General features: G+C 47.1%; 1 protein-coding gene across 1 annotated transcript in view; it reads right to left on the bottom strand.

Moving 5' to 3' along the window:
- Window positions 1-23,323, bottom strand: part of mdn1 (midasin AAA ATPase 1) — a 94,402-nt gene that overhangs the window by 30,461 nt on the left and 40,618 nt on the right. Inside the window, 26 exon segments of the mRNA XM_041975695.1 lie at window positions 53-290; window positions 553-766; window positions 870-990; window positions 1,154-1,320; window positions 5,786-5,919; window positions 6,000-6,106; window positions 6,524-6,653; window positions 11,640-11,753; window positions 11,854-12,077; window positions 12,203-12,402; window positions 12,677-12,825; window positions 12,907-13,115; window positions 13,194-13,310; window positions 13,440-13,599; window positions 15,079-15,343; window positions 15,428-15,691; window positions 15,788-15,877; window positions 16,578-16,766; window positions 16,843-16,950; window positions 17,070-17,267; window positions 17,346-17,468; window positions 17,539-17,747; window positions 19,696-19,893; window positions 19,978-20,235; window positions 20,325-20,439; window positions 20,781-20,919. Coding sequence (XP_041831629.1) covers window positions 53-290; window positions 553-766; window positions 870-990; window positions 1,154-1,320; window positions 5,786-5,919; window positions 6,000-6,106; window positions 6,524-6,653; window positions 11,640-11,753; window positions 11,854-12,077; window positions 12,203-12,402; window positions 12,677-12,825; window positions 12,907-13,115; window positions 13,194-13,310; window positions 13,440-13,599; window positions 15,079-15,343; window positions 15,428-15,691; window positions 15,788-15,877; window positions 16,578-16,766; window positions 16,843-16,950; window positions 17,070-17,267; window positions 17,346-17,468; window positions 17,539-17,747; window positions 19,696-19,893; window positions 19,978-20,235; window positions 20,325-20,439; window positions 20,781-20,919 — 4,440 coding nt within the window.

Here is a 23,323-nt window from a genome sequence, read left to right as displayed (position 1 = left end):
CCAATCCAGCAGCATCGGGATGAATCTAACACGAGGAGAGGCAGAATCTTACCCAGGAGACAGAGCCAGACGCAGCAGGTCGGAGCTGAGTCGCAGCTGGTTGAGTATGGCCAGTTCTTCCATCAGAGGCCAGAGCTGAGTCCGGCGGCTGAGCTGGAGCAGCTCTGACCTGGACATGTTGACCCCTCCAGCCTCTTCCCCCTCACACAAAGACCAGTCCTCCAAGAGTCCTCTGGAGGTCATGTGACAGTGCTGCTGCTCCACACTCGACACCAACTTCTCCAGCACCCCTGATGAGAAGATAATTTCACATTAGGTTTCAGAGCAGTTGGTTGGTTTGCAAAGGTCACAGAGGCTAAACAGGCTAATACTGGAGTCTAAAAGACCCCTGATCCCTCAGGAAGGTAAAATTATCAAGGATGCTCCTCCAAGATCTTTGGATGAAGATGTCAACAACCAACCAAAATCACTTATAAAGCAAAGATGCAGCTGACACCTTCACCCTCATCAGGAAAAATACAGCTGCTTCCAGTTAAAGGTAATAGAGCTCACCGGACTTCTGTGGGTCCAGCTGGTTGTTCGCCAACAGAACCAGACCCCAGGCTTCTAGGAGACTTTCTTTGATGTCCAGCCTGAGTCCAGCACCTTGAAGACGGACCAGATCCTGCCTCCAAGAAGCCAAAGAGCTGTCCAGCCTCAGGTGGTTGACGTCCACAGCTTTACTCAGGAGCTTGAGCCGGGCAGCACATTCAGCCACTGAAGCCAGCTGATGAAGAGGATGGATAGGCTTTCATGTTCTCTTCCTCTTAGTGAGCAGGAATGTTAGATAAACACAATCAGATAAATATCCTCTAAGATCATCTTCGTACCTTGAAGGGCAGAGCTTTCCCCAGGGTCTTCTGGATGCCTTTCAGAGCGGTGGTCACAGACACCGGAATGGACAGGACCGCCTGGATGGCAGCTGAAACGACCTGTAGCTCCTGGTTACCTCTTCAGGAAAGAAGAGGCAGAGCAAGGGTCAGCAAACATTCACTATAACGTACTGCTTGTAGAGTTTTAACAAGTACTGCAACACACAAGAGCAGATAAAATGATGATATACTCTGTTTATACATGGAAATAAACTATGAAAAGAAAAAAACTCAATGTTTACTCAAATGAGGAGTGAGGCTCTCCCAGCAGCAGCTGAGGAAGGCGGAGGATGAGGTGTTTCTGCACCCACTGCCAGTGGAGCGACAGCATGGAGACGCCCTGAAAGTCAGCCGCTAGGGTGCTGCACACATCCCAGAAACGATCCAGCCACTGAAGCAGCTGTCGGATCTAAGCAGCAAAAGACACCACAAATAACATCATCCACCAGCTGAAATTCAGTTTCATAGCAATCCCCTCAGTAATCAGAAGGTTCGTAGCATGGTCTGTGTCATCTTTGATCTACATGCAATAGTTCATTTTATCTCCAGCTTGATAACGGTTTAACCTTTTCCTGGCTAGCCCCTCCTGTAGGAGGCAGCATGAGATCCTGCAGTCCAGCAGATGCTACCAGCCACCAGAAAGCAGCAATGCTAACATGTAGCATAGCAACATGACAGGAGAAACTCAGTTAAAAGGCTCCACAAAGCATCGGCATCCAGACCAAACACAGTTCAAACCCCCAACAGTTATATGGGAATGTAGAAAACCATGAGAGCAGTTACAACTTCTGCTAACTTCTCCACACAAACAAGGAGTCCCTTGACAACAGAGACCCTGCTGGTTCCAGAGACGTCTGTCTCACCAAGGTGGGACAGAAACTCTGGAGCGAGCAGCCAGAACCAGAAACCAGGTCATATTGTTTGATTCCAGCTCTAAAAACTCTGCTAGCATGTTCTCCTATGACTCTGCCTTTGATTGACATCAGCAATGAAGGTCCTGCTGGTTTCCATAGCGATTAAGGAGGTTTACAGTGAAGGATTCTCTTCCTATCATAGACTATCTTGGGCTTCACTTCTTTCTAGATCCTCATGGTGGTTCTAGGGAGAATGTGGGTCTATCCCTGGATCCTCCTGACTCTGACCATTGATAGAGGTGTCCATCATCATAATCACCATCAGCATCATCACCATCATCGGCCGATGGCTTTCTGAGTTATTTACCTGCGTGACACCTCCATTAGAACACCTGGAAACCAGCCCAGGTTCACTTTTTATCATCTACTGTAGCACAGTTCCTCCTCAGATACTACTTCACTCATTCCTAGGACTACTTTACTCATTCCTAGGACTACTTTACTCATTCCTAGGATTACTTTACTCATTCCTCGGATTACTTTACTCATTCCTAGGACTACTTTACTCATTCCTAGGACTACTTTACTCATTCCTAGGATTACTTTACTCATTCCTAGGATTACTTTACTCATTCCTAGGAGTACTTTACTCATTCCTAGGATTACTTTACTCATTCCTAGGATTACTTTACTCATTCCTAGGGTGGTTCATTTCAGACAAGAGGCCGAAAAACAGGCCTTATTAAGAATTGGCTAAACGACTTAATACAGCAATATCCATGATATTAAGAACTACAACTGTACCAAAACCAATAGCAGTAAGTAAAAGTAGCAGTCATAGGTGGAGTAAGCACTTTCAGCATGTCAAACCAAAGTATTTTATGGTGATCCTTAGGGTTCTGGTCTTGGACCACTTCTGTTTGCACTACATATGCTTCGTTTGGCACCATGATCAGGAAACATATTGTTCTTTTTCTAACTTCGCTCGGTGTTTCACTATGGGAAATCGCCTTGGCGTGACCAACTACGGAAGCTCCAATGACATCACGTCTGTCCGTGACAGACCGGTCAAGCCGTGCTCGGGGCCCCGCCCCCTCATATTAACACGGCCGACCGACCCCTCCTACTCATTCTCACTTTCTTCCCGTGAGAAACTACTTGCTCCCTCAGCGCGTTCCAGGCTACAGGGTTAGCTGCTTAACAGTTCACAGGCATCCCGTCAAGGAGTACGTTGCCGAACGCAGTTTCAACCTAGTCAGGATTGTGCCGAGTAAGTACTTCGTAGGAAGTAATCAGGTAGAGAGGTGGCGCGCATGCGCAGTTCACTCTTGGGTGTTGTCAACGGTTGCCAAGGGTTACAGACTGCAGTTTGCTATGAAACCACCCAAATTCAACGGTGTGTTAGCTTCGGTAGCAAACGGAGCGTCGGCTCATGTTCTGGAAGAAGAGATTGTGTCGTTATTGAACAAACACGCAATCAGAGTGGTTCCGAGCGAGGAAATACATCAGGGCTTTTATTCCTGGTACTTCCTCATTCCAAAGAAGGGAGGCTCATCCCTGCGGCCAATTCTGGACCTCCGTGTATTGAACAAACACTTAAGAAAATACACGTTCAGAATGCTAACACACAAAGTGCTCTGCCGCTCGATTCGTCCAAACGACTGGTTTTTGACGATCGATTTAGCAGACGCGTATTTTCATATTGCCATTTATCCAGCACACAGGAAATTCCTCAGGTTCGCCTATCAAGGGGCGGCCTACGAGTTTCAGACAATCCCTTTCGGCCTTTCGTTAGCTCCGAGGGTATTCAGCAAGTGTGTAGAAGCAGCGCTGTTTCCTCTGAGGAACAGCGGCATCAGGATATTTTCGTACATAGACGACTATCTCATTTGCTCTCACTCTCGGGAACAGGTGATCAAAGATTCCGTTACGGTGCTGAATCACCTCAAAGACCTCGGTTTTGGTGATAAGTCGGTGGGGCAGCACCCTTTGGTGTGCCGCTTCATGAAGGGGGCCCGCCGCAAGCTCTCAGTGTCTAGGCCACTGGTGCCATTGTGGGATTTGTCGCTGGTGCTGGATGCCCTTTCTAACCACCCTTTCGAGCCCATTGTGGCAGTAGGGTTGAAATTTCTTTCAATTAAGACAGCTTTGCTTCTGGCTCTGACCACTGCAAAGCGGGTGAGTGACTTACAGGCTTTGTCAGTCCATCCTTCTTGTTTGCAGTTAGCCCCCGGGCGGGCTAAGGCGCACTTGCAACCTAATCCGGCGTTCGTGCCTAAGGTGATGGGGCATTCTTACAGATGTCCGTCTGTGGAGCTGTTGGCTTTTCACCCTCCACCGTTTTCTTCGGAGGAGGACGAGCGGCTTCATACCCTGTGCGGGCTCTGGGGGTATATGTGGATAGGACAGCTGGGTTCAGGAGAACCGATCAGTTGTTTGTGTCTTGGGCCACTCCTCATAAGGGTAAGCCGTTGTCTCGTCAGAGACTGTCACACTGGATAGTGGAGGCCATTTCTGTTGCTTACAGATGTAAGGGCTCCCAGCCTCCTCTGGGGGTGAGAGCCCACTCTACTAGGAGCATGGCTTCATCGTGGGCCCTGTTCAGAGGAGTGTCAGTTCGGGACATTTACACAGCAGCAAGTTGGGCAACACCTCACACGTTTGTGCGTTTTTATAGGCTCAATGTTGTTCGTCAGTCACTGTCTCACGCTGTGCTGGAGGCAGGTGTTGCTGATCTAGGGTAAAGGTCTCTCTTTACTCATTAAAGTTCACGGCGTCAGGGAGCTGATGCAATTCGGGAGTGGGCTATATCTCCCATAGTGAAACACCGAGCGAAGTTAGAAAAAGAACGTAGGGTTACTTGCGTAACTCCTGGTTCTTTGATAACAGAGTGAGGTGTTTCACCAACACTTCCCTCCTTGCAGGGCACGGAAAGAAACCTGCTTAGAATGAGTAGGAGGGGTCGGTCGGCCGTGTTAATATGAGGGGGTGGGGCCCCGAGCACGGCTTGACCGGTCTGTCACGGACAGACGTGATGTCATTGGAGCTTCCGTAGTTGGTCACGCCAAGGCGATTTCCCATAGTGAAACACCTCACTCTGTTATCAAAGAACCAGGAGTTACGCAAGTAACCCTAAGATTTCCAGTGTTATACTGATACATAGTATTGTTCATTAGTCAAAATCAAGAAAAAAAACCATTGTCTCAGAGACATTGAAACCTGGATGAGCTTAAATTTTCTCCCTTAAATTCAGCAAAAATGTTAAATACAAAATCCTTCTAATTATCTACAAAGCCTCTAACAGTTCAGCCCCATCTTATACAAAAAATCTCTTTGTATCCCATCAAACACAACATCTCTGTTCCCAGAGTGCTGGTCTTTAAAATAATAATAATACATTTTATTTCTGGGTATTTTTCATGATACTTAAGGTCAACTTACAGGAACAGAATAAAATGCGGAGTGGTAGTCTCATGGTGGGCTTGAGTCTGGAGAACCTAGCTGGCAAAGGAGGTGAACCACTGTGGGCCCCTAAGCAAGGCCTTTAACCCCCCATGTACTCACTGCTCCTAGAGTAACTAGTGATGGGTTAAAAGCACAGCACTAACTTCTGTTTCTTGATATATATACAGACAAAAACGTCTTCTAAAATACAATCAATACTTTAAAACAGAAGATTTTAAACTAACAACATTCAGAGAAATTGATCACAGGAGTAAAGTTTTGATCTAAAAAGTGGACATGATGAGGGAAGTCATCATGGTAAGTTTCACATTAATGAGGTGAGCAGAAGGGACAGAGAGAGACGGATGGAAGATCAAGCAGGTTTGGACATGATGTCAGAAAGGTAAGGGGGGCGTGGTTTTGGATAGCCTCGTTGGGCGTTTCATGGGTTGATGACAATGACAAAGTTTTATTTGTATTGTTTGTATTAGTTTTCTATTTAAACTTCTGCATCCTGGCATGTCCTTGCTGTTCTGTAAACCCTCTGGGTCGGCTGGTGACAGAAAACCTTCTGACCTCAAACATGATGTGGTCTGAAATGTGGGGCTGTCCATTCTGCACCGCCTTCAGGATGAACGAGTCCCACAGGTCGAAAAACGTCCGCAGGTGCATCAACACCGGATGAGGCAGATGACCGATATCTACCGTCCCTGTGAGGAGGGGGGACCGAATGTTAGCTAAGTTTTAAATTATGCTAAAGGATAGAATTTATTAGTCAGTGTGTGTTTACCTTTACTAAAGGCTGTGGCGATCCTCAGAGAGCAGTTCTGAGTCCACATGTTGATGGCAGCGTTGCAGATGACAGATCTCTCCTCTCTGTCCATCATGAGAGCAATCCTGGAGCGCAAAGCATCAACACATTTAATGCAGTAAAAATAAATGTGAAGAGAGATACCCAGATAACAGACATGCTTGGGCTGAAACTGGGCTACTTCTGGCCACTTATGCCTCAGTTACTACACTGGCAAATGTGTGGGCCAGAAGTGGACCAGATGCCGGTTGTTGGCCTGGATTATGGCTTGTATTTTGTGGGCCAGAAGTGGTACTAATACGGGAAGCCTTCCTTATGGGAGTTGCCTTGCGGGCCATGTATGGTGGTATGTGACTGAGTCTTGGCAGCTACACTCACATTAAGTCAACTCTGTAAGTCAAGGCCACATCTGGGCCACATCTGGGCCAAACATTTTTTGCTATCTGGAACTAAACAACAAATATCCAGTGACCTTTACAGGATGATCAACGTTGTCTGCCTACCTGTTGGCAACTGCATTCAAAGCTTCCAGAAACTCTGTGTATCGCTCCTCATCCTCAAAGTTGCATTTGTTGGCTAAAATATCAAGATACTGCTTGTTCCAGCGCATGTCCACCAGAATCCTGTATTCATCTGGAAAGAGGACATTCAGCAATATGAAGTTATTTGTGACATTACAATAGAGAAAAATTAGAACTATCGCAATTTTTTTCTAGTGATTTCATCTCGTGTCCTAAAAGCAAACCTGCTGCAGTCACTCTGAAGACTAAAGGCCCATTTATGCTCGACACAAAAGATGCAGATGGACGGACAGTTTCGTCCGTCCTCTGCGTTTGTTACGCACGTAATTTGGTCTGTTTTCACGGAGCTCAGCTATATTACTGACCGCAGGAACAGGAAGAAAAGCAGAAGAAGAATGAAGACGAGGACATCAACTGCAGACACTGAGTGAGCTTTTGAAGAAAGATGGTTGTAAACAGCTTCATAGCAACAAATTACCGCCGCCAACCAGTGTCTGAAAGTGACGTCGGCTCGCAGGAGTTAACTCTGAACTCAGCGCTGCCCCCTAGTGGAGGAATTGACTTAACAACCATGGCAAGGCAAAACACGCATGGAAGTGTGAGGACGGCGACGTAGGACAACGTTTGAAATGGACATCGCTGTTTATGTACATAAGGGAGCAGAAACAGGCCTTAATGTTTCATTTTCACAGTGTCACTTAGCATGACATACGTCACTGTTTCCAACGTTAAAAACATTATTTCCTGTCTTCAGTACAACTAGTGAGAGTTTTCCAGGTCCTGAAACGGTGCTGAGCTCATTCAGGACGTCGTCAGATGAAGCCACAACACCAAATTCACAGCAAGCTGACTTGCTTCAACACCCATTTCCAGAACTTTGTTTTAACTGGTATTCAAAGATGCACGCTGAATAACCTACTCAGGAAACTCAGGAGAAGCACTGAAAACCATTGTCAGCCTTCATCTTCTCTTTTATTAAACCCTGTGGTTTAAACAGATTTTTATGTGATGGACACATGTGAAATAGACCAAATTGTTGAATAGGAATACAAAAAAAAAATTAAAAAATTAAATGTGTGGTTTTTTTTATCTGAAAGATGAAAAACCGATGGCTGCACACACACGTATTCATCAGCTCTGAAGCTGCGTTCACAGCCTCAAAGCTGGATAATTCACAGTTTTTAAATCAAAATAGCAGTTTAAAATGTAAAGAGTAAATCGCGGAAAGAGCGAATTACTTACGTTACACAGCGTCTGACGCAGGTGTAGAAGAATGGCTGCTCACCTGATTAGATTTAGGTGTTCCCCTAATGGCAGCGACGTGCGCTCGCTCTGGTTTGCTTTGGAAACTGAAGGAGATCCTGCAAAAAGACCTCCTCCTGCCCTGGTATCCAGAAAAGTTGGCTTGACTGGTTGCATGGTATTTGAAACACTGCGAGCCAAAGTCTCACTCTTAATTAGTGTGCCTATTGTTTCTTACACCGCTCCATGCCGCCTAGACACACAGGACCTGGCCGAACACCCGCCCCAGAAGCACCATTGATCCACTCCGCCTCAGGCTCTCGCAGCGGTGTGGAACCCTCTCACCAGGCGACGTCTACGGGTTGCTCTATTAATGCTGAGTTTATTCTCAAATCCATCTATAGAACCAGCCGGCTGATCTCATCCATCTGCCTCTCCACGTCCTGGTGTCATAACAGAGAAATGACAGATGTATGGGGCTCGTCATGCCGCGCATGGGTTAATTCTGTTAAAAATATTCCATCCATTATCTTGACCGCTTATTCCATATGGGTCACGGGTGAGCTGGAGCCTATCCCAGCATTTGAACAGGTGAGAGGCAGGGTACACCCTGGACAGGTCACCAGTCTGTCGCAGAGTAAAATATTAACGGAATTAAATACACAGTTAGTTACCGCCGTTATTTTTGACCGGCAATATACATACGTGTGTGTGTGTGTATAAATAAAGCGAGATGTTATTTGTGTAATTTGTGTGTTCCAAACAAGTGCTTTTTTTTTTTTTTACTTTATTTTATTTTTAACATATTGTGGGCTCTAGTGTCTTTTACTGTTTAGTAAGTAGATGAGAAAGTGGGTCAGGGAGATGTCGGGATTGAACCTGCGCTTATGAGGCAGCTTCTTTGCTGGGTAAATTAAACTCAGCGCACACAGAAACAGCAGAAGTTTTTTCCTAATCTTTCCATCTGGTCTTTTTGCTCCTGAAGTGCAACATTTCTTTGACTCTTTGGTAACCATAAAGCTCTGGTCTGTTGCCCCCACTATCGGGGAAAAATCACAACAGAAACAGTTGCTAAACTTTCCGCCGCCACACCGAGCTCAGGAGGAGGAAATAGGTGATTCCTCGTGGATGAAGATGCAGTTAGCATCAGGGCTAGCTTCCTTCTCTTTACACAGCAGCAAGCCACAGCTAACTTCCGGCTTAGCACCCTTCACTTTACAAAGCAGCTAGCTTCAGGGTTAGCAGCAGCTAACTTTAGGATTAGCTTCTTTCTCCTTACCCAGCAGCTAGCAGCATCTAGGACAAGGGTTAGCTCACTTCTCTTTACCCAGCAGCTAGCAGAAACTAGCTTTAGAGTTATCTTCCATCTCTTTACCCAGCAGCTAGCATCAGCTAGCTTCAAGGTTAGCTCCCTTCTCTTTACCCAGCAGCAGCTAGCTTCAGAGTTATCTTCCTTCTCTTTACCCAGCAGCTAGCAGCAGCTAACTTCAGAGTTATCTTCCATCTCTTTACCCAGCAGCTAGCATCAGCTAGCTTCAAGGTTAGCTCCCTTCTCTTTACCCAGCAGCAGCTAGCTTCAGTTATCTTCCTTCTCTTTACCCAGCAGCTAGCAGCAGCTAACTTCAGAGTTATCTTCCTTCTCCTTACCCAGCAGCTAGAAGCAGCTAGCTTCAGAGTTATCTTCCTTCTCTTTACACAGCAGCTAGCAGCAGCTAACTTTAGAGTTATCTTCCTTCTCTTTACCCAGCAGCTAGCAGCAGCTAGCTTCAGGATTAGCTCCCTTCCTTTTATCCAGCAGTTAGCAGCAGCTAGCACCGGGGTTAGCTCCCTTCTCTTTACCTAGCAGCTAGCAGCAGCTAGCTTCAGAGTTATCTTCCTTCTCTTTACCCAGCAGCTAACTTGAGGGTTAGTTCTCTTCCTTTTAGCCAGCAGCTAGCTTCAGGATTAGCTCCCTTCTCTTTACCCAGCAGCTAGCAGCAGCTAGCTTCAGGATTAGTTCCCTTCTCTTTACTCAGCAGCTAGCTTCAGGGTTAGCTCCCTTATCTTTACCCAGCAGCTAGCAGCAGCTAGCTTCAGAGTTATCTTCCTTCTTTTTACTCAGCAGCTAGCTTCAGGGTTAGCTCCCTTCTCTTTACCCAGCAGCTAGCGGCAGCTAGCGTCAGAGTTATCTTCCTTCTCTTTACCCAGCGCTAGCTTCAGGGTTAGCTCACTTCCTTTTACCCAGCAGAGGTGAAGCAGACATAGGACTCTGTTGGAACTAGCAGAGTTGTGTGGTGTTTATTGTTAAAGCTGGTAGCGAAACATTCACATCTAAACAGGAAGTTTCTCATTGTGACTTCCTCTGCTCAGACTTTCCCTGCCTCCCCTCCCTACCGCTCTAACTCCTGCAGTCTCTCTCTTTTCTCTCTCTCATGGAGTCATGGATTAACCAATTAACCAATAGATGAGCAGCTTTTCTTCTTCACTGTCTGTCTTGGCTTCTCCTTCAGCAATTCTTGATACAACGCCACCTCTGGCGAGGACGGGAATATGCTGTTCTAAAAAGTTTGATTCCTTTGACCAGTGCAGTGTGAAAGCAACTCTGACCAAAGGAATGTTGCAACCCCCGACCCAACCAGATTTAGTGAACTATTAAATGTAAAGAGTCAGACTCTACACACCTGTTCTGAAAGAGTCTGAAATACCACCAACCAAGAGACCCCATAAAGACCAAGTACATCTCCAAAGGTCAGGGACAAGCGGCAACCTTGTCCGATAACATGTGAAGCCTATGTGGAAGTGCAAAAAAATGCAGTTCCCCCCTCATCCACTAGGGGCTGGTTCCAAAACAGAGTAAATCCCCATAGACGCCCATGTTAAAAAGACCAACTTCACAGCAGAAATAAACATGTTTAAAGCCTGGTACAAAAATCCATTTTAGGATTAATAGGTCAAGTTTACCTTCATGACAACTATGAGGGGGGTTGAATGTTTTTCTAACTCATCTGTTTGGATGTTATTTAATCTTGAAATTCGGCATAATTAGGGGCGTGTCATTTTGATTGAGATGTATCCAATATTCACGGCAAGAAGGGAGAGTGCAGCACAACCGTGATTTTTAGCTGGCTAACAGTGCGCCTTAGCGTTAGCCTGAATACCTTAATAAGCTGGTTAGCTACCGTTAGCTCTGTGTTGGCTTGGTTAGCACTTAGCTACAGGCAGCTCGAAAATTTGGTGGGTGTCAATCATCCACCCCATCTTCACAGTCCCCCTCTCAGCTCCATCTTTTTGCCCACTTTTGGATTTTCCGGGAATGACAACATGTTTGACGCTGCCAAGATGGCAATGGTGGGAACCGCCCAATGAGCGTCACTTTTGCTCTTCAGAAACCTTCGGATGACGTCACAGAAGCGCCGGCCATCTTTTTATATACAGTATATGGTCAGGGACAAAGCCTAGGATAATGTGACAGCATTAAGGCTTATTAGACATGTCAGAATACCTGACTAAAAGTTCTCTGTACTTTTCTAATGGCAAGAACCCTGAAAATTGTAGACATATTTCTTCTTTCTTAATCTAAATTCTATCTTCTAAACATCATCTACACAACATTTTAAAGTTGGACTGCTGTGAATCACCACTTTTCAGGAAGGACAATGAAGACTACCGTATTGTCTGGACTATAAGTCGCTCCTGAATATAAGTTGTATCGTTCAAAAAATGCTTCACGAAGAGGGGAAATAAAATAAAATAAATAAAAAACAAAACATATGTCGCACTGAACTATAAGTCGCAGAACAAGCCAAAATATGAAAAATATTGTGACTTATAGACCAGATCCGGTACAAATGAAAGAAGGAAATCGTGGTAAGTTTACCTATGTTATGAGGCTGCAACAGCCCAGCAAGCGACTTGCCTCTTGTAGCAAGTTGGCTACTGAACACAGCTTTTAGAGCCTGGTTTCCTGCCTCCACATGGACCAGCACTGGATCTGAAACAGATCAAACAGGTCACCAGTCTGTCACAGACAAACATACTCTATAAATCTAGATTAGACGTTCAGCTGTGTTTACGTGAGCAGAATAACAAACCAAGGGCATGTTTGTAGCTCTTCACCAGGTGTGAGAGCCAGCTGCTGCGAAGGATCCAGTCTCCATGAGAGGCTCTCTCTGAAACCAATCTCACTGCTGTGGGGACAAGTTTCAGAGCATCTCCTTCCTCCAGATCCACCACTCCTCCAGAGAAAACCACATCCTCATGGACACCACTGCTCTGTAAAGCCTGCCGCAGGTCACTCAAACTCAGTGGACGATTCCTGCACACATACAAGCACCAGAATTACTGAGGAGGAAAATAGCACTGTCTCCATTTAAGAAGTTTCTTTTATTTGTGGGTGGTTTCTGCATTTTACTCATGTAACTGTATTGTTAGCATCCTTACCGCTTGCCCTGCAGGCTGAGGTTGTTGAGGCAAAACAGGAGGACCTGTCCATCTCGGAGGACGGAGGAGAAGCATGAATCCTCTGTGGAGACCAGTGCTGAGGGGAAGCCGTCAGGCCAGACTGCAGCACACAACAGTCCACTTCCCCAGTTCTCTGAGTGAAGGACAGCCAAGTGCTGCTCAATGAGCTGCTGGGCTTGCTGGAAGGAGACAGGATGTAGGAGGCTATGGTCATACTGGAGTTAGCATGAAGAAACTGAAACAGGTTGTGGAGTTTTTGTAAACACAACTATTTTTTTCTAAACCCCATCCTAAAGCAGTATATATATATATATATATACACCAGCTGCTATTTAACGGGCTATGAAAAGTGGTTCCAAAGCTGAACTTTGGGCGACACCATATTTGATAAAGATGATCTTTATTGACAAATATTAGTGGAAGCATAAGAATATGATTCTGAAGTATTGATACCTTTTGGCTGGCTGTGGTGCGTTGGCAGAAAGCGTAGGCTTCTCCACAGGCATGCTGCAGGGCTTTGGGTAAATCTACTCCTCTCTGCAGCTGGCAGGACAGCAGGGTGGCTGCATGGAGGAGGGAGGCCACTGAGGAAGCTGGGGAATCTGAAAGACAGATTCCAGAGTCTGATCAATGCTGCAGAGACTGACTGGATATTATTTTACTGAAATCATCTCACGGTTTACCCCAGATGGTAGATTTGATGTCTTTGTGCAGTTTAATCAGCAGATGACACACACAGTCCCCAGTTACCCCTGCACTGTGAAGCAGGGTCTTCAGGTCCAGTGTGTCCCAGCAGACCCCTTCATTTTCTCCTGGGATGTAAATCTCCACCCCTCTGTTCCTCATCGCTCTGGAGAGCTCCCCATGCATGGGGTCCATGGTCAGGAACAGCCTGCAAAGCCCGACAGATCAGCTGAGTTCTGCAGCCACTACAACAACCCATTAAGCTCTAAATGATTTGTATAGCAACCTAAAGTTAGGATGGGGGGTAAGAGTCGGCGTCTTCCCATCTATGACGCCACGTTCGTTGATGGTGAGTGATCCACTGGGCTCAAGGAGAGCGTTCAGGCGATCCAGGACAGAAGCACTGAGAATGAAATGTATGATGAAGACAGACGTTCTCTCATCGCTCACCAGGTCACATTAACAGTTTACAGGAAATGCTGCTCTGCATTCGGAATTACTTCTGAGAAAAAACATGAACAAATGAACTCACCTACAGAAGTTGACATTGTCCATGAGCAACCAGTCACCAGCCTGCAGGGCCTGCACCAGCATACCATCCAGCCACTCAAAGCCCCCATTTGTCCAGCCGTCCTCTAGCTGAGCCAGACGCTCCTTCAGCAGCATGAAGTCCATCTGCAGCTTGGACATGTCTGGAAGAAAACCCCACATGTTACAGCCAACACAAGATAGCTCCCATTAATGCCATGGATAGTTCCACCAGATCAGTTTAAGGCCAGAGACCAAAGCATCACCAGATAGTTCCCTTTAAGGCTAAAGACCAAAGCATCACCAGATACTTCCCTTTAAGGCCAGAGACCAAAGCATCACCAGATAGTTCCCTTTAAGGCCAGAGACCAAAGCATCACCAGATAGTTCCCTTTAAGGCCAGAGACCAAAGCATCACCAGATCAGTTTAAGGCCAGAGACCAAAGCATCACCAGATAGTTCCCTTTAAGGCCAGACACCAAAGCATCACCAGATCAGTTTAAGGCCAGAGACCAAAGCATCACCAGATAGTTCCCTTTAAGGCCAGAGACCAAAGCATCACGAGATAGTTCCCTTTTAGGCTAGAGACCAAAGCATCACCAGATAGTTCCCTTTTAGGCCAGAGACCAAAGCATCACAAGATAGTTCCCTTTTAGGCCAGAGACCAAAGCATCACCAGATAGCTCCCTTTAAGGCCAGAGACCAAAGCATCACCAGATAGTTCCCTTTAAGGCCAGAGACCAAAGCATCACCAGATACTTCCCTTTAAGGCCAGACACCAAAACATCACCAGATAGCTCCCTTTAAGGCCAGAGACCAAAGCATCACCAGATAGTTCCCTTTTAGGCCAGAGACCAAAGCATCACCAGATAGTTCCCTATAAGGCCAGAGACCAAAGCATCACCAGATAGTTCCCTTTAAGGCTAAAGACCAAAGCATCACCAGATACTTCCCTTTAAGGCCAGAGACCAAAGCATCACCAGATAGTTCCCTTTAAGGCCAGAGACCAAAGCATCACCAGATAGTTCTCTTTAAGGCCAGAGACCAAAGCATCACCAGATCAGTTTAAGGCCAGAGACCAAAGCATCACCAGATAGTTCCCTTTAAGGCCAGACACCAAAGCATCACCAGATCAGTTTAAGGCCAGAGACCAAAGCATCACCAGATAGTTCCCTTTAAGGCCAGAGACCAAAGAATCACCAGATAGTTCCCTTTAAGGCTAGAGACCAAAGCATCACCAGATAGTTCCCTTTTAGGCTAAAGACCAAAGCATCACCAGATAGTTCCCTTTTAGGCTAGAGACCAAAGCATCACCAGATAGTTCCCTTTTAGGCCAGAGACCAAAGCATCACCAGATAGTTCCCTTTTAGGCCAGAGACCAAAGCATCACCAGATAGTCCCCTTTAAGGCTTGAGACCAAAGCATCACCAGATAGTTCCCTTTAAGGCCAGACACCAAAGCATCACCAGATAGTTCCCTGTAAGGCTAGAGACCAAAGCATCACCAGATAGTTCTCTTTAAGGCCAGAGACCAAAGTATGACCAGATAGTTCCCTGTCATGTTGCTGCATACACCCAGGGGGGGCCACCCCCCAGTCTGCGAACCACTGCCTTAAATCCTGAAGTTATCCAGAAGTAACTTACCAGTGAAGACTTTGAGTTTGGTGTTGAGCTTCTGCAGGAGGAGGATGATGACCTCCAGCTTGTTTAGCGCCTCAGCCGTGACTGTTCCTTCAGTCCTTTGCAGCCCTTCCTCTTTCAACCACTGGCAGAATACGCCCCATGTCTGCAGCAGGAACTCAGTGTCTTGGATGCCGACATCCAGGGACATCAGACCACGTCTTATCACCATGGCAACCATGTAGTCCACGCTCTCCAGCACCTGTTGCCATGGGCGCATTATATTAACCTGGAATGAGGAAAAAGAATGACATGGTCCTTTGTTTTCAGAGGACTAGTAAGGCTGCAAAACTAGACACTGTTTCCTTGATACCTGCTCAAAACCTCCAAGCAGCTCCGTGGTGTCCATAGCACTATTCATGGCCATGACCCTGAGATGATGTCCAGTCAGCAGCGCCAGCAGTCTCACTAGGCTGGTCTTCCCACTCGCGGTGGGGCCAACCAGTATGCTCATCCAGCCCATCTCTACACACTTCATCAGGGACTCCAGGGGCCTCAAGGACTGGTGTGTGATGGACAGAGGAGGGTCCAGAGCCACAGGAGCTCCACCACTGCGGTGCAGAACCGAGAAGCCCACCTACACCAGCAAGCAGGACAGAAGAATTACGTTTATGATGTGAACAGAATAACAAGACTCTGCAGCCAGCAGGATGTGGTTTCATTACTGACAAACCTGCACATTGAGAGGAGTGATGTGGAACTCTCTGGAGCCACAGTAAGGCTCGTAGTCCTCTCCAAACACCTGCCTGAACACTGACAGCACCTGTGTGGGACAGAAGTATGTTAACACACAGCAACACAGACTTTTCCTGCAGCTTGCAACTCAACTGCCAATATCAACATACAGGTAGCTACTGAATGCCTCATAAAACAGCAATGGTACTGTCAACTTACGACAAAGAAGTTGGAACTCAGTATAAAATGTAAAAAAAAGCAGAATGCAATGATTTCCAGAGTTTATCATCTGTCATTTTATTCCCAAAAACAACATATGAGATAACGAAACTGAGGGAAAATTTGATGGAAAATATGAGCTGATAGTGAATCTGATGCAGCAACACGTTTGGAAAAAGTTGGAACAGGAGCAACAAAAGTTGGAAAAGTAACTAGTACAAACCAGAAACACCTGTTTCTGTCCGTCACAGTCCTGATAAACAAGTGCTTCTCTGGGCTGTTGTTCACATCTACTCCGAGTCTGCATGTGAAATCCTGGATCACAGCAGGATTGTCTGTGTTTATACAGATGTGCAATCTAAAAATCACACATGGACATGGTAATCGTGTGGGTCGCGGTTAGCCGTGGCGTATTTAACTCAGCTTTATAACAACCCTCAGGATAAAATCAGAAAATAAAGGAATGGCATGGGAATTAAATCTGAAAACCACAGAGCTGAAATATTAGATTGTTTAGTCTAAACACAAACCAGATGTGATGGAGTCATGGACAGGTCGGTGGAGTTTACCTGAGCCTTATCAGCCTCGCTTCTCATCCTGTCAGCATAAACCAAGGTGACATGCTGGCCTGGGTTGAAAAATCCTGGCGAATGGTCGTTCTGCATCAGCTGACACCAGCGGAACAAGTCACGCAGGTTAAATTCCCAGGGGCTTCCTTTCTGACCCCACCGCCTCTCCATACACACCTCCTGCACAAGCTGACGGGGAAGCAGAAGTTGGACCGTGCAGCCGGTAAAGGCGTCAGGTGGACCCCGTTAGAAGGGAAAAACCTACCTTCTTATTGAATTCCACCATTTTGGCAATAATTTCCTTGTCAATGCTGCGAAAAACAGAATCAGCAATGAACTCCATGTCTTTACTTGTGAGCTGGTCCACAAAAACCTGGAAACAGGAAACAAAACAAACCTAATCATTTTCTTATCACTTTTCTTGAAGTTCTCTGGAGAGTGGCAGAAGAAAGAGGGGCTGCTTAATATTGAGGATCTGCTCCGGTTTCTCACCTGGGTAAACCTGTTGAGGAAGGATTTGGGCAACCCCTTACGTCCACCACCCTGAGTGAATGGGTTCTGGCATCCAAAGATCTTGGTCTTGTCCTGCTGGACCTGAAAGCTCATGCCCAGCTCAGGAATGTAGATCTCTGCTCTGTGATCAAAGCAGGCGTTCAGACCTTCTAACACCGACTGAGAGGCCAGGTTCAGCTGGAACACAACAAACACTTTACAAACAAACAAACAAACAAAAACTCTTTTTTGCTAAGAAACAGAAGCAGTTCCCACCTCATCCAGGACAACCCAGTGTCCTGCCTTCAGAGCAGCCAAAAGAGGGCCATCCCGCCACGCAAACTCTCCTCCCTTCCCTCCCTCCACCGGGAGATCCGTCCCAAACAAGTCAGTGACATCCTGCCAGAAACAAGATGATCATCATCATGGAGCATTTCAGTTTGAAAGGTTACTAGAAAGCAGTCCTTACCGTCTGCTCTGACAGGTTGATTCGGACCAGGTGGTTCCCCGATGCTTTGGCCAGCGCTGCCACCAGACTGGTCTTTCCCACGCCGGGTGATCCCTCCAGCAGCACAGGCCTCTGCAGCTTCAGGGCCCGCAGAAGTCTCTGGGCGTTCATGGAGGTGGTGCCCGCTGCAATGGTGTAGTCCGCCAGGTTCCGGCTGTCCGTCTGAGGCCCTGCACAGACACATCCACCCAGTTTGGGCTAAGAGCTGGTCCTGTACAATGCCAGCTGCTGTGTCACTACCTTGTGCAGAAAACAACGCCGTGCAACTCTATTCATGCATCTCTCCGAGGAATTTGATTCAGTTAGGCAGACTCAGGACGGGGGAGCGGCCGACTCCAGTATCGACTGCTTCAGGAATCATCTCTCAGGTGGAACTGGGTGAAGGGCTGAAATCTGATCTTATGGAGATATAATGATTTGCACAACAGTAGGTTGCATCTTTATGCTGATGACGGTACTGTTATCTTCTGTACGGGATCCTCTCTCAGCCCGGTGGTTGAAGAGCTTCAGGTTAAAATCCTGTTAACTGCCAGGAAGACCGAGTTGATGTAAAAACACAGAGCACGGCTGCATTCAGACCTCAGAGGAGAAAAGCTGTCATCTTACAAATATCTGAGTCTCTGGACTGATGACAAACTGTGTTCTAAAGTGAAACATGAAAGCCAGCTGGAAACATCAGCCTTTCCCAGAGCTTTACGTTTCATCAAACCTTCAGGACCACCCTGTCTACTACTGTCTTGCTCTCATGGCCTTCACTGCGGCTGCAGACAGGAGCATCGGCTTGTTCTGATTTACGAGGCCGTGCATGCCTGCAGCTGGGACTGGAAATGATTCCCGGTCATCACGTCCTCGTCCCCAAATCTACACAAATCGTTTTCCCCCGATGGAACTGGAATAAACTTCAGACATCTTCACTTTTATTTCTTTACATTAATTCAACGCCGGATTAACAGAAGAGTGGAGCAGGTATTCCTAAAATGAATTTATGATCCAGCCATTCGTCCATCCATCCATTCGTCCATCATCCACCCATCATCCATCCATCCGTCCGTCCGTCCGTCCGTCCATCATCCGTCCGTCCGTCCGTCCATCCATCCATCCATCCATCCATCCACCCGTCCGTCCGTCCGTCATCCATCCGTCCATCCATCCATCCATCCATCCATTCGTCCATCATCCACCCATCATCCATCCATCCATCCATCCGTCCATCCGTTCACCCATCCATCCAGCCATCCATCCATCCATCCATTATCTGCCGCTTATCCGGAGTCGGGTCGTGGGGGCAGCTGCCTAAGCAGGGAAACCCAGACTTCCCTCTCCCCGGCCACATTCACCAGCTCATCCGGAGGGATCCCGAGGCGTTCCCAGGCCAGCCGAGAGATGTAGTTGGTCCAGCGTGTCCTAGGGCTTCTCCTCACAGTGGGATGTAAACACGTCAGTAGGGAGGAATCCTGACCAGATGCGTGAGCCGCTGGATGCAGAAATTTGAATTTGGAGGTGCTGATTCTCGGCCCAATGTAGCCAACGGAACCACATCATCCACAGGAAGGAGACCCAATCCTGAGGCCATTAAACCGGATCCCCTCAACACCTCGGCTGAACCTAGAAAAGTCTTGTCCATTGATGATGTCTTGATGGCTAATTTTCTGTTCTGCTCTTTAGTACTGTACTGATGTACCTCTTGGCCAGGTCTCCCTCAGAGGTTTTATTTAAATGGACTTATTAGTAAATTACAGGTTAAACAAAAAATAAATTAAAACATTTGTTTAGGTTAGTAAAACAAAAAAGACTTTTCAAAGAATCAGATTCACTAGTAGTTGTTTTCATTGTTTCGTGGCTATAATTATTTATTTGTCTTTTTAGTCTCTTATGTTTTAGTAGATTGTATGTTTTTATGTGTTTGTCTTGTTTTCGTTCTTGTCTTGGTAAACTAGATGAATTTCCCTAAGTTGGGTAACACAATTTACCTTACCCCCCATCTCCCAGACTGGTGAATAATAAAATGAGACGCTGCTCCATCGTGTTAACAGTGAGGTTTCACCACTAAACATCATGGACTGACAATAAAAGACGTGGCTCATCTCTGGAATAAAGGAATTAATTCCAAATCCATACCCAAAGCAATGTAGAAAGGGTCGATTCCAAAGAAGTCTTCGCCCCACTGGGGTTCCCGAGGCAGACTGCTGTCATAGACTCTCAGAGCATCCAGCATCTCCTCGTCCAGCTTGGTCATGTTACTCAGCCTCTGGTGCAGGAAGCCGAGGCACATCCTTCGTGCTATCAGAGCACTGTCTGCACAGGCCACCGTAGTTCCTGCAGAGAAAAAACATTAAGTTTGCAAACATCTCTTGTGAGCAAACAGGTCTGAGTGAAGGCAAAAAGCAGCGACTAGCTCACCTGATCCAATACCATCTATGTAAACCAAGCAGGCGGCGTGGATAAAAGCCGTCACAGTGTCCAGCCTGAGGTCCCACTCTGCTTCTTCATCTTCCAGCGCTCCCATCGTCATGAAGTCATCCTCGTCCCGCTCACACACCACGTTGAGGAAGTTAACCCATGAAAGGATATCTCTAACACTCAGGATGCAGCGGCGTCCAAAGTCCTGCTGGGTCAGCCAGTCCGTGAAGTCCAGCATCAGCTCTGCGATGTCACCGCCTGCATGTCGTTCAAGGAGAACATGAGCAAACCTCGACCTCTGCTTACCTTCTGCATCAGGTCACGACTGAGTGTCAGAGACATCTCACCATCCAGAGAGAGGCCATGGCGCAAGTTGTGTTGGATGATCTGAACCAGGTCGCTGCGACCGTTGCTCTGAGGACACCAGATCTCTGTGAACCGGTTCCTGAGAGCAGGGGACAGCTGTCCACAAAGACACCAGAACACAAGTCAGACTGAAGCTGGAATACCTTCAGCAGGGATACATCACCTTTAGAAAGAACCACCCAACCCAGACTTTATCAGCTCCGCCAATCAGCCAATCACAAGGCAGCATGGAGTCATGCTAAAGTTCAAGTTCAGGCTGCTGCTGGTGTAAATGTGTGTGGGTGTGTGTGTGTGTGTGTGGGGGGTGGGGTGGGGGTGGGGGGGGGGGGTATTCCTGATGAAGTGGCTGTATACTGTTTCTACCAGGTAAGACTACAGCGATGTTTTACTTTTCTGCTCCATCTTCACCCTGGTTTCCTCTAACAGACGTTATTTACCTCCTTCTTGCCAAAGTCTCCTCCAGGGTTCATGGTGGCAACCAGACGGAAAGCTGCAGCAGGTCTGATCAGCTCCACGTGGTCGTCGTCGCCGCCACCCTTCTCTGCCAGCACCAGGGTCTTCTCCGTCTCTACAACACTGTCAGCAAACACAACTTCCTTTATCACCCACAAATAACTCTGCCACGGTGGGAAATGGTCATGGTCTTTACAACTTCAGCACACTAGTGGTCTGGAGACAAAAATACAAGAAAGCAAGAAAAAGCAGCAGAATCCAGCAGAAAAAATAAACACATTCAAAGCTGAAATGAGCCTGCTGAGATGGACTCGGCACGTCATTCCAACAACTTGATCACAACTCTGAAACTGCATCTTTGCTTCCTGCACAGCTGGCTGGTAGGAAGACTGGAGTCTGGCCTGCCTGAGGTGCAGTCTCAGGAACTGGCTTAAAGGTATCATCACCAGGTCTTTTCACATATCCACTGTCCTCTAAGTGTCTTTTAATATTTTTTATGAAAAATCAAACAGAGCTTTTTCTGACCCTTTCCCATGTTTCCTAGCATCATTCCAGGCATCATGCCCACCATCGTTTCAGGCATCATTCCAATCATCGTTCCTAGCATCGTTCAAGGCATCATCCCCACCATCGTTCCAGGCATCATCCCCATCATCGTTCCTAGCATCGTTCCAGGCATCATCCCCACCATCGTTCCAGGCATCATCCCCATCATCGTTCCTAGCATCGTTCCAGGCATCATGCCCACCATCGTTCCAGGTATCATCCCCATCATTGTTCCTAGCATCGTCCTGGGAATGGTTCGAGCATTGTTCCAAGCAAGGTTCCCTGCATCATGCCCAGCATAGTTGCAGAAATAGTTCCTGGCATGGTTCCTTGCATCGTCCTCAGCATCTTTCCAGGCATCATCCCCAGTTCCAGAAATAGTTCCTAGCATGGTTCCCTGCATCGTCCCAGGCATGGTTCCCTACAACGTTCCAGGCATCGTCCCCAGTTACTGGAATGGTTCCTAGCATGGTTCCCTGCATTGTCCCAGGCATGGTTCCGTGCATCGTTCCAGGCATCGTCCTCAGCATTGTCCCAGGCTTGGTTCATGGCATGGTTCCCAGCATTGTTCCAGGCATGGTTCCCTGCATCATCGTCAGCATCGTTCCAGGAAAAGTTCCTGACATGGTTCCCTGCATCTTCCCCAGCATCGTTCCAAGCATCATCCCCAGTTCCAGCAATAGTTTCTGGCATGGTTCCTTGCATCGTCCTCCGCATCATTCCAGGCATCATCCAGAGTTCCACGAATAGTTCCTAGCATGGTTCCTTGCATCTTCCCCAGCATCGTTCCAATCATCATTCCCAGTTCCAGCAATAGTTCCTGGCATGGTTCCTTGCATCGTCCTCAGCATCGTTCCAGGCATCATCCAGAGTTCCACGAATAGTTCCTAGCATGGTTCCCTGCATTGTCCCAGGCATGGTTCCCTACATCGTTCCAGGCATCGTCTCCAGTTCCAGGAATAGTTCCTAGCATGGTTCCCTGCATCGTCCAAGGCATGGTTCCATTCATCATTCCAGGCATCGTCCTCAGCATTGTCCCAGGCTTGGTTCATGGCATGGTTCCCAGCATCATCGTCAGCATCGTTAAAGGAAAAGTTCCTGACATGGTTCCTGCATCTTCCTCAGCATCGTTCCAAGCATCATCCCCAGTTCCAGCAATAGTTCCTGGCATGGTTCCTTGCATCGTCCTCAGCATTGTTCCAGGCATCATCCAGAGTTCCACGAATAGTTCCTAGCATGGTTCCCTGCATCGTCCCAGGCATGGTTCCCTACATCGTTCCAGGCATCGTCTCCAGTTCCAGGAATAGTTCCTAACATGGTTCCCTGCATCGTCCCAGGCATGGTTCCGTGCATCGTTCCAGGCATCGTCCTCAGCATTGTCCCAGGCTTGGTTCATGGCATGGTTCCCAGCATTGTTCCAGGCATGGTTCCCTGCATCATCGTCCGCATCGTTCCAGGAAAAGTTCCTGACATGGTTCCATGCATCTTCCCCAGCATCGTTCCAAGCATCATCCCCAGTTCCAGCAATAGTTTCTGGCATGGTTCCCTGCATCGTCCAGGATGGTTCATGGCATGGTTCCCTGCATCATTCAGGCATGGTTCATGGCATGGTTCCCTTCATCGCCCAGGCATGGTTCATGGCATAACCATTGTTTGCTTTCAGTCTAATGAATTGTTTAAATGAAATTAACAAAACCTGACCTGGATAATCTCAAAGGAAAAGGTTGTCCTACAGGTTTTTGGATGTTTCTGCTGCAGCACCTGGATCAGGTTGATGGAAGATGTTAATTTGAATCAGGAGACATTGAAAGCCTACAGGACTGTGGCCCTAGAGGGCTGGACCTGGACCTGAGAACTAGGGCAAGGCAAGGCAGTTTATTTGTTCAGCACATTTCATGTACAAGACAATTCAAAGTGCTTTACATAAAACAAAGGCATTACAGATATTTAGAAATAGTAAAAGGCATCAACACATAATCAC

The sequence above is a fragment of the Melanotaenia boesemani genome, chromosome 22 (genome assembly GCF_017639745.1).
Source record: "Melanotaenia boesemani isolate fMelBoe1 chromosome 22, fMelBoe1.pri, whole genome shotgun sequence".
NCBI classification, from domain to species: Eukaryota; Metazoa; Chordata; class Actinopteri; order Atheriniformes; family Melanotaeniidae; genus Melanotaenia; species Melanotaenia boesemani.
Note: the sequence above shows the minus strand (reverse complement) of the source record. Positions and strands in the feature narration are given on the sequence as shown.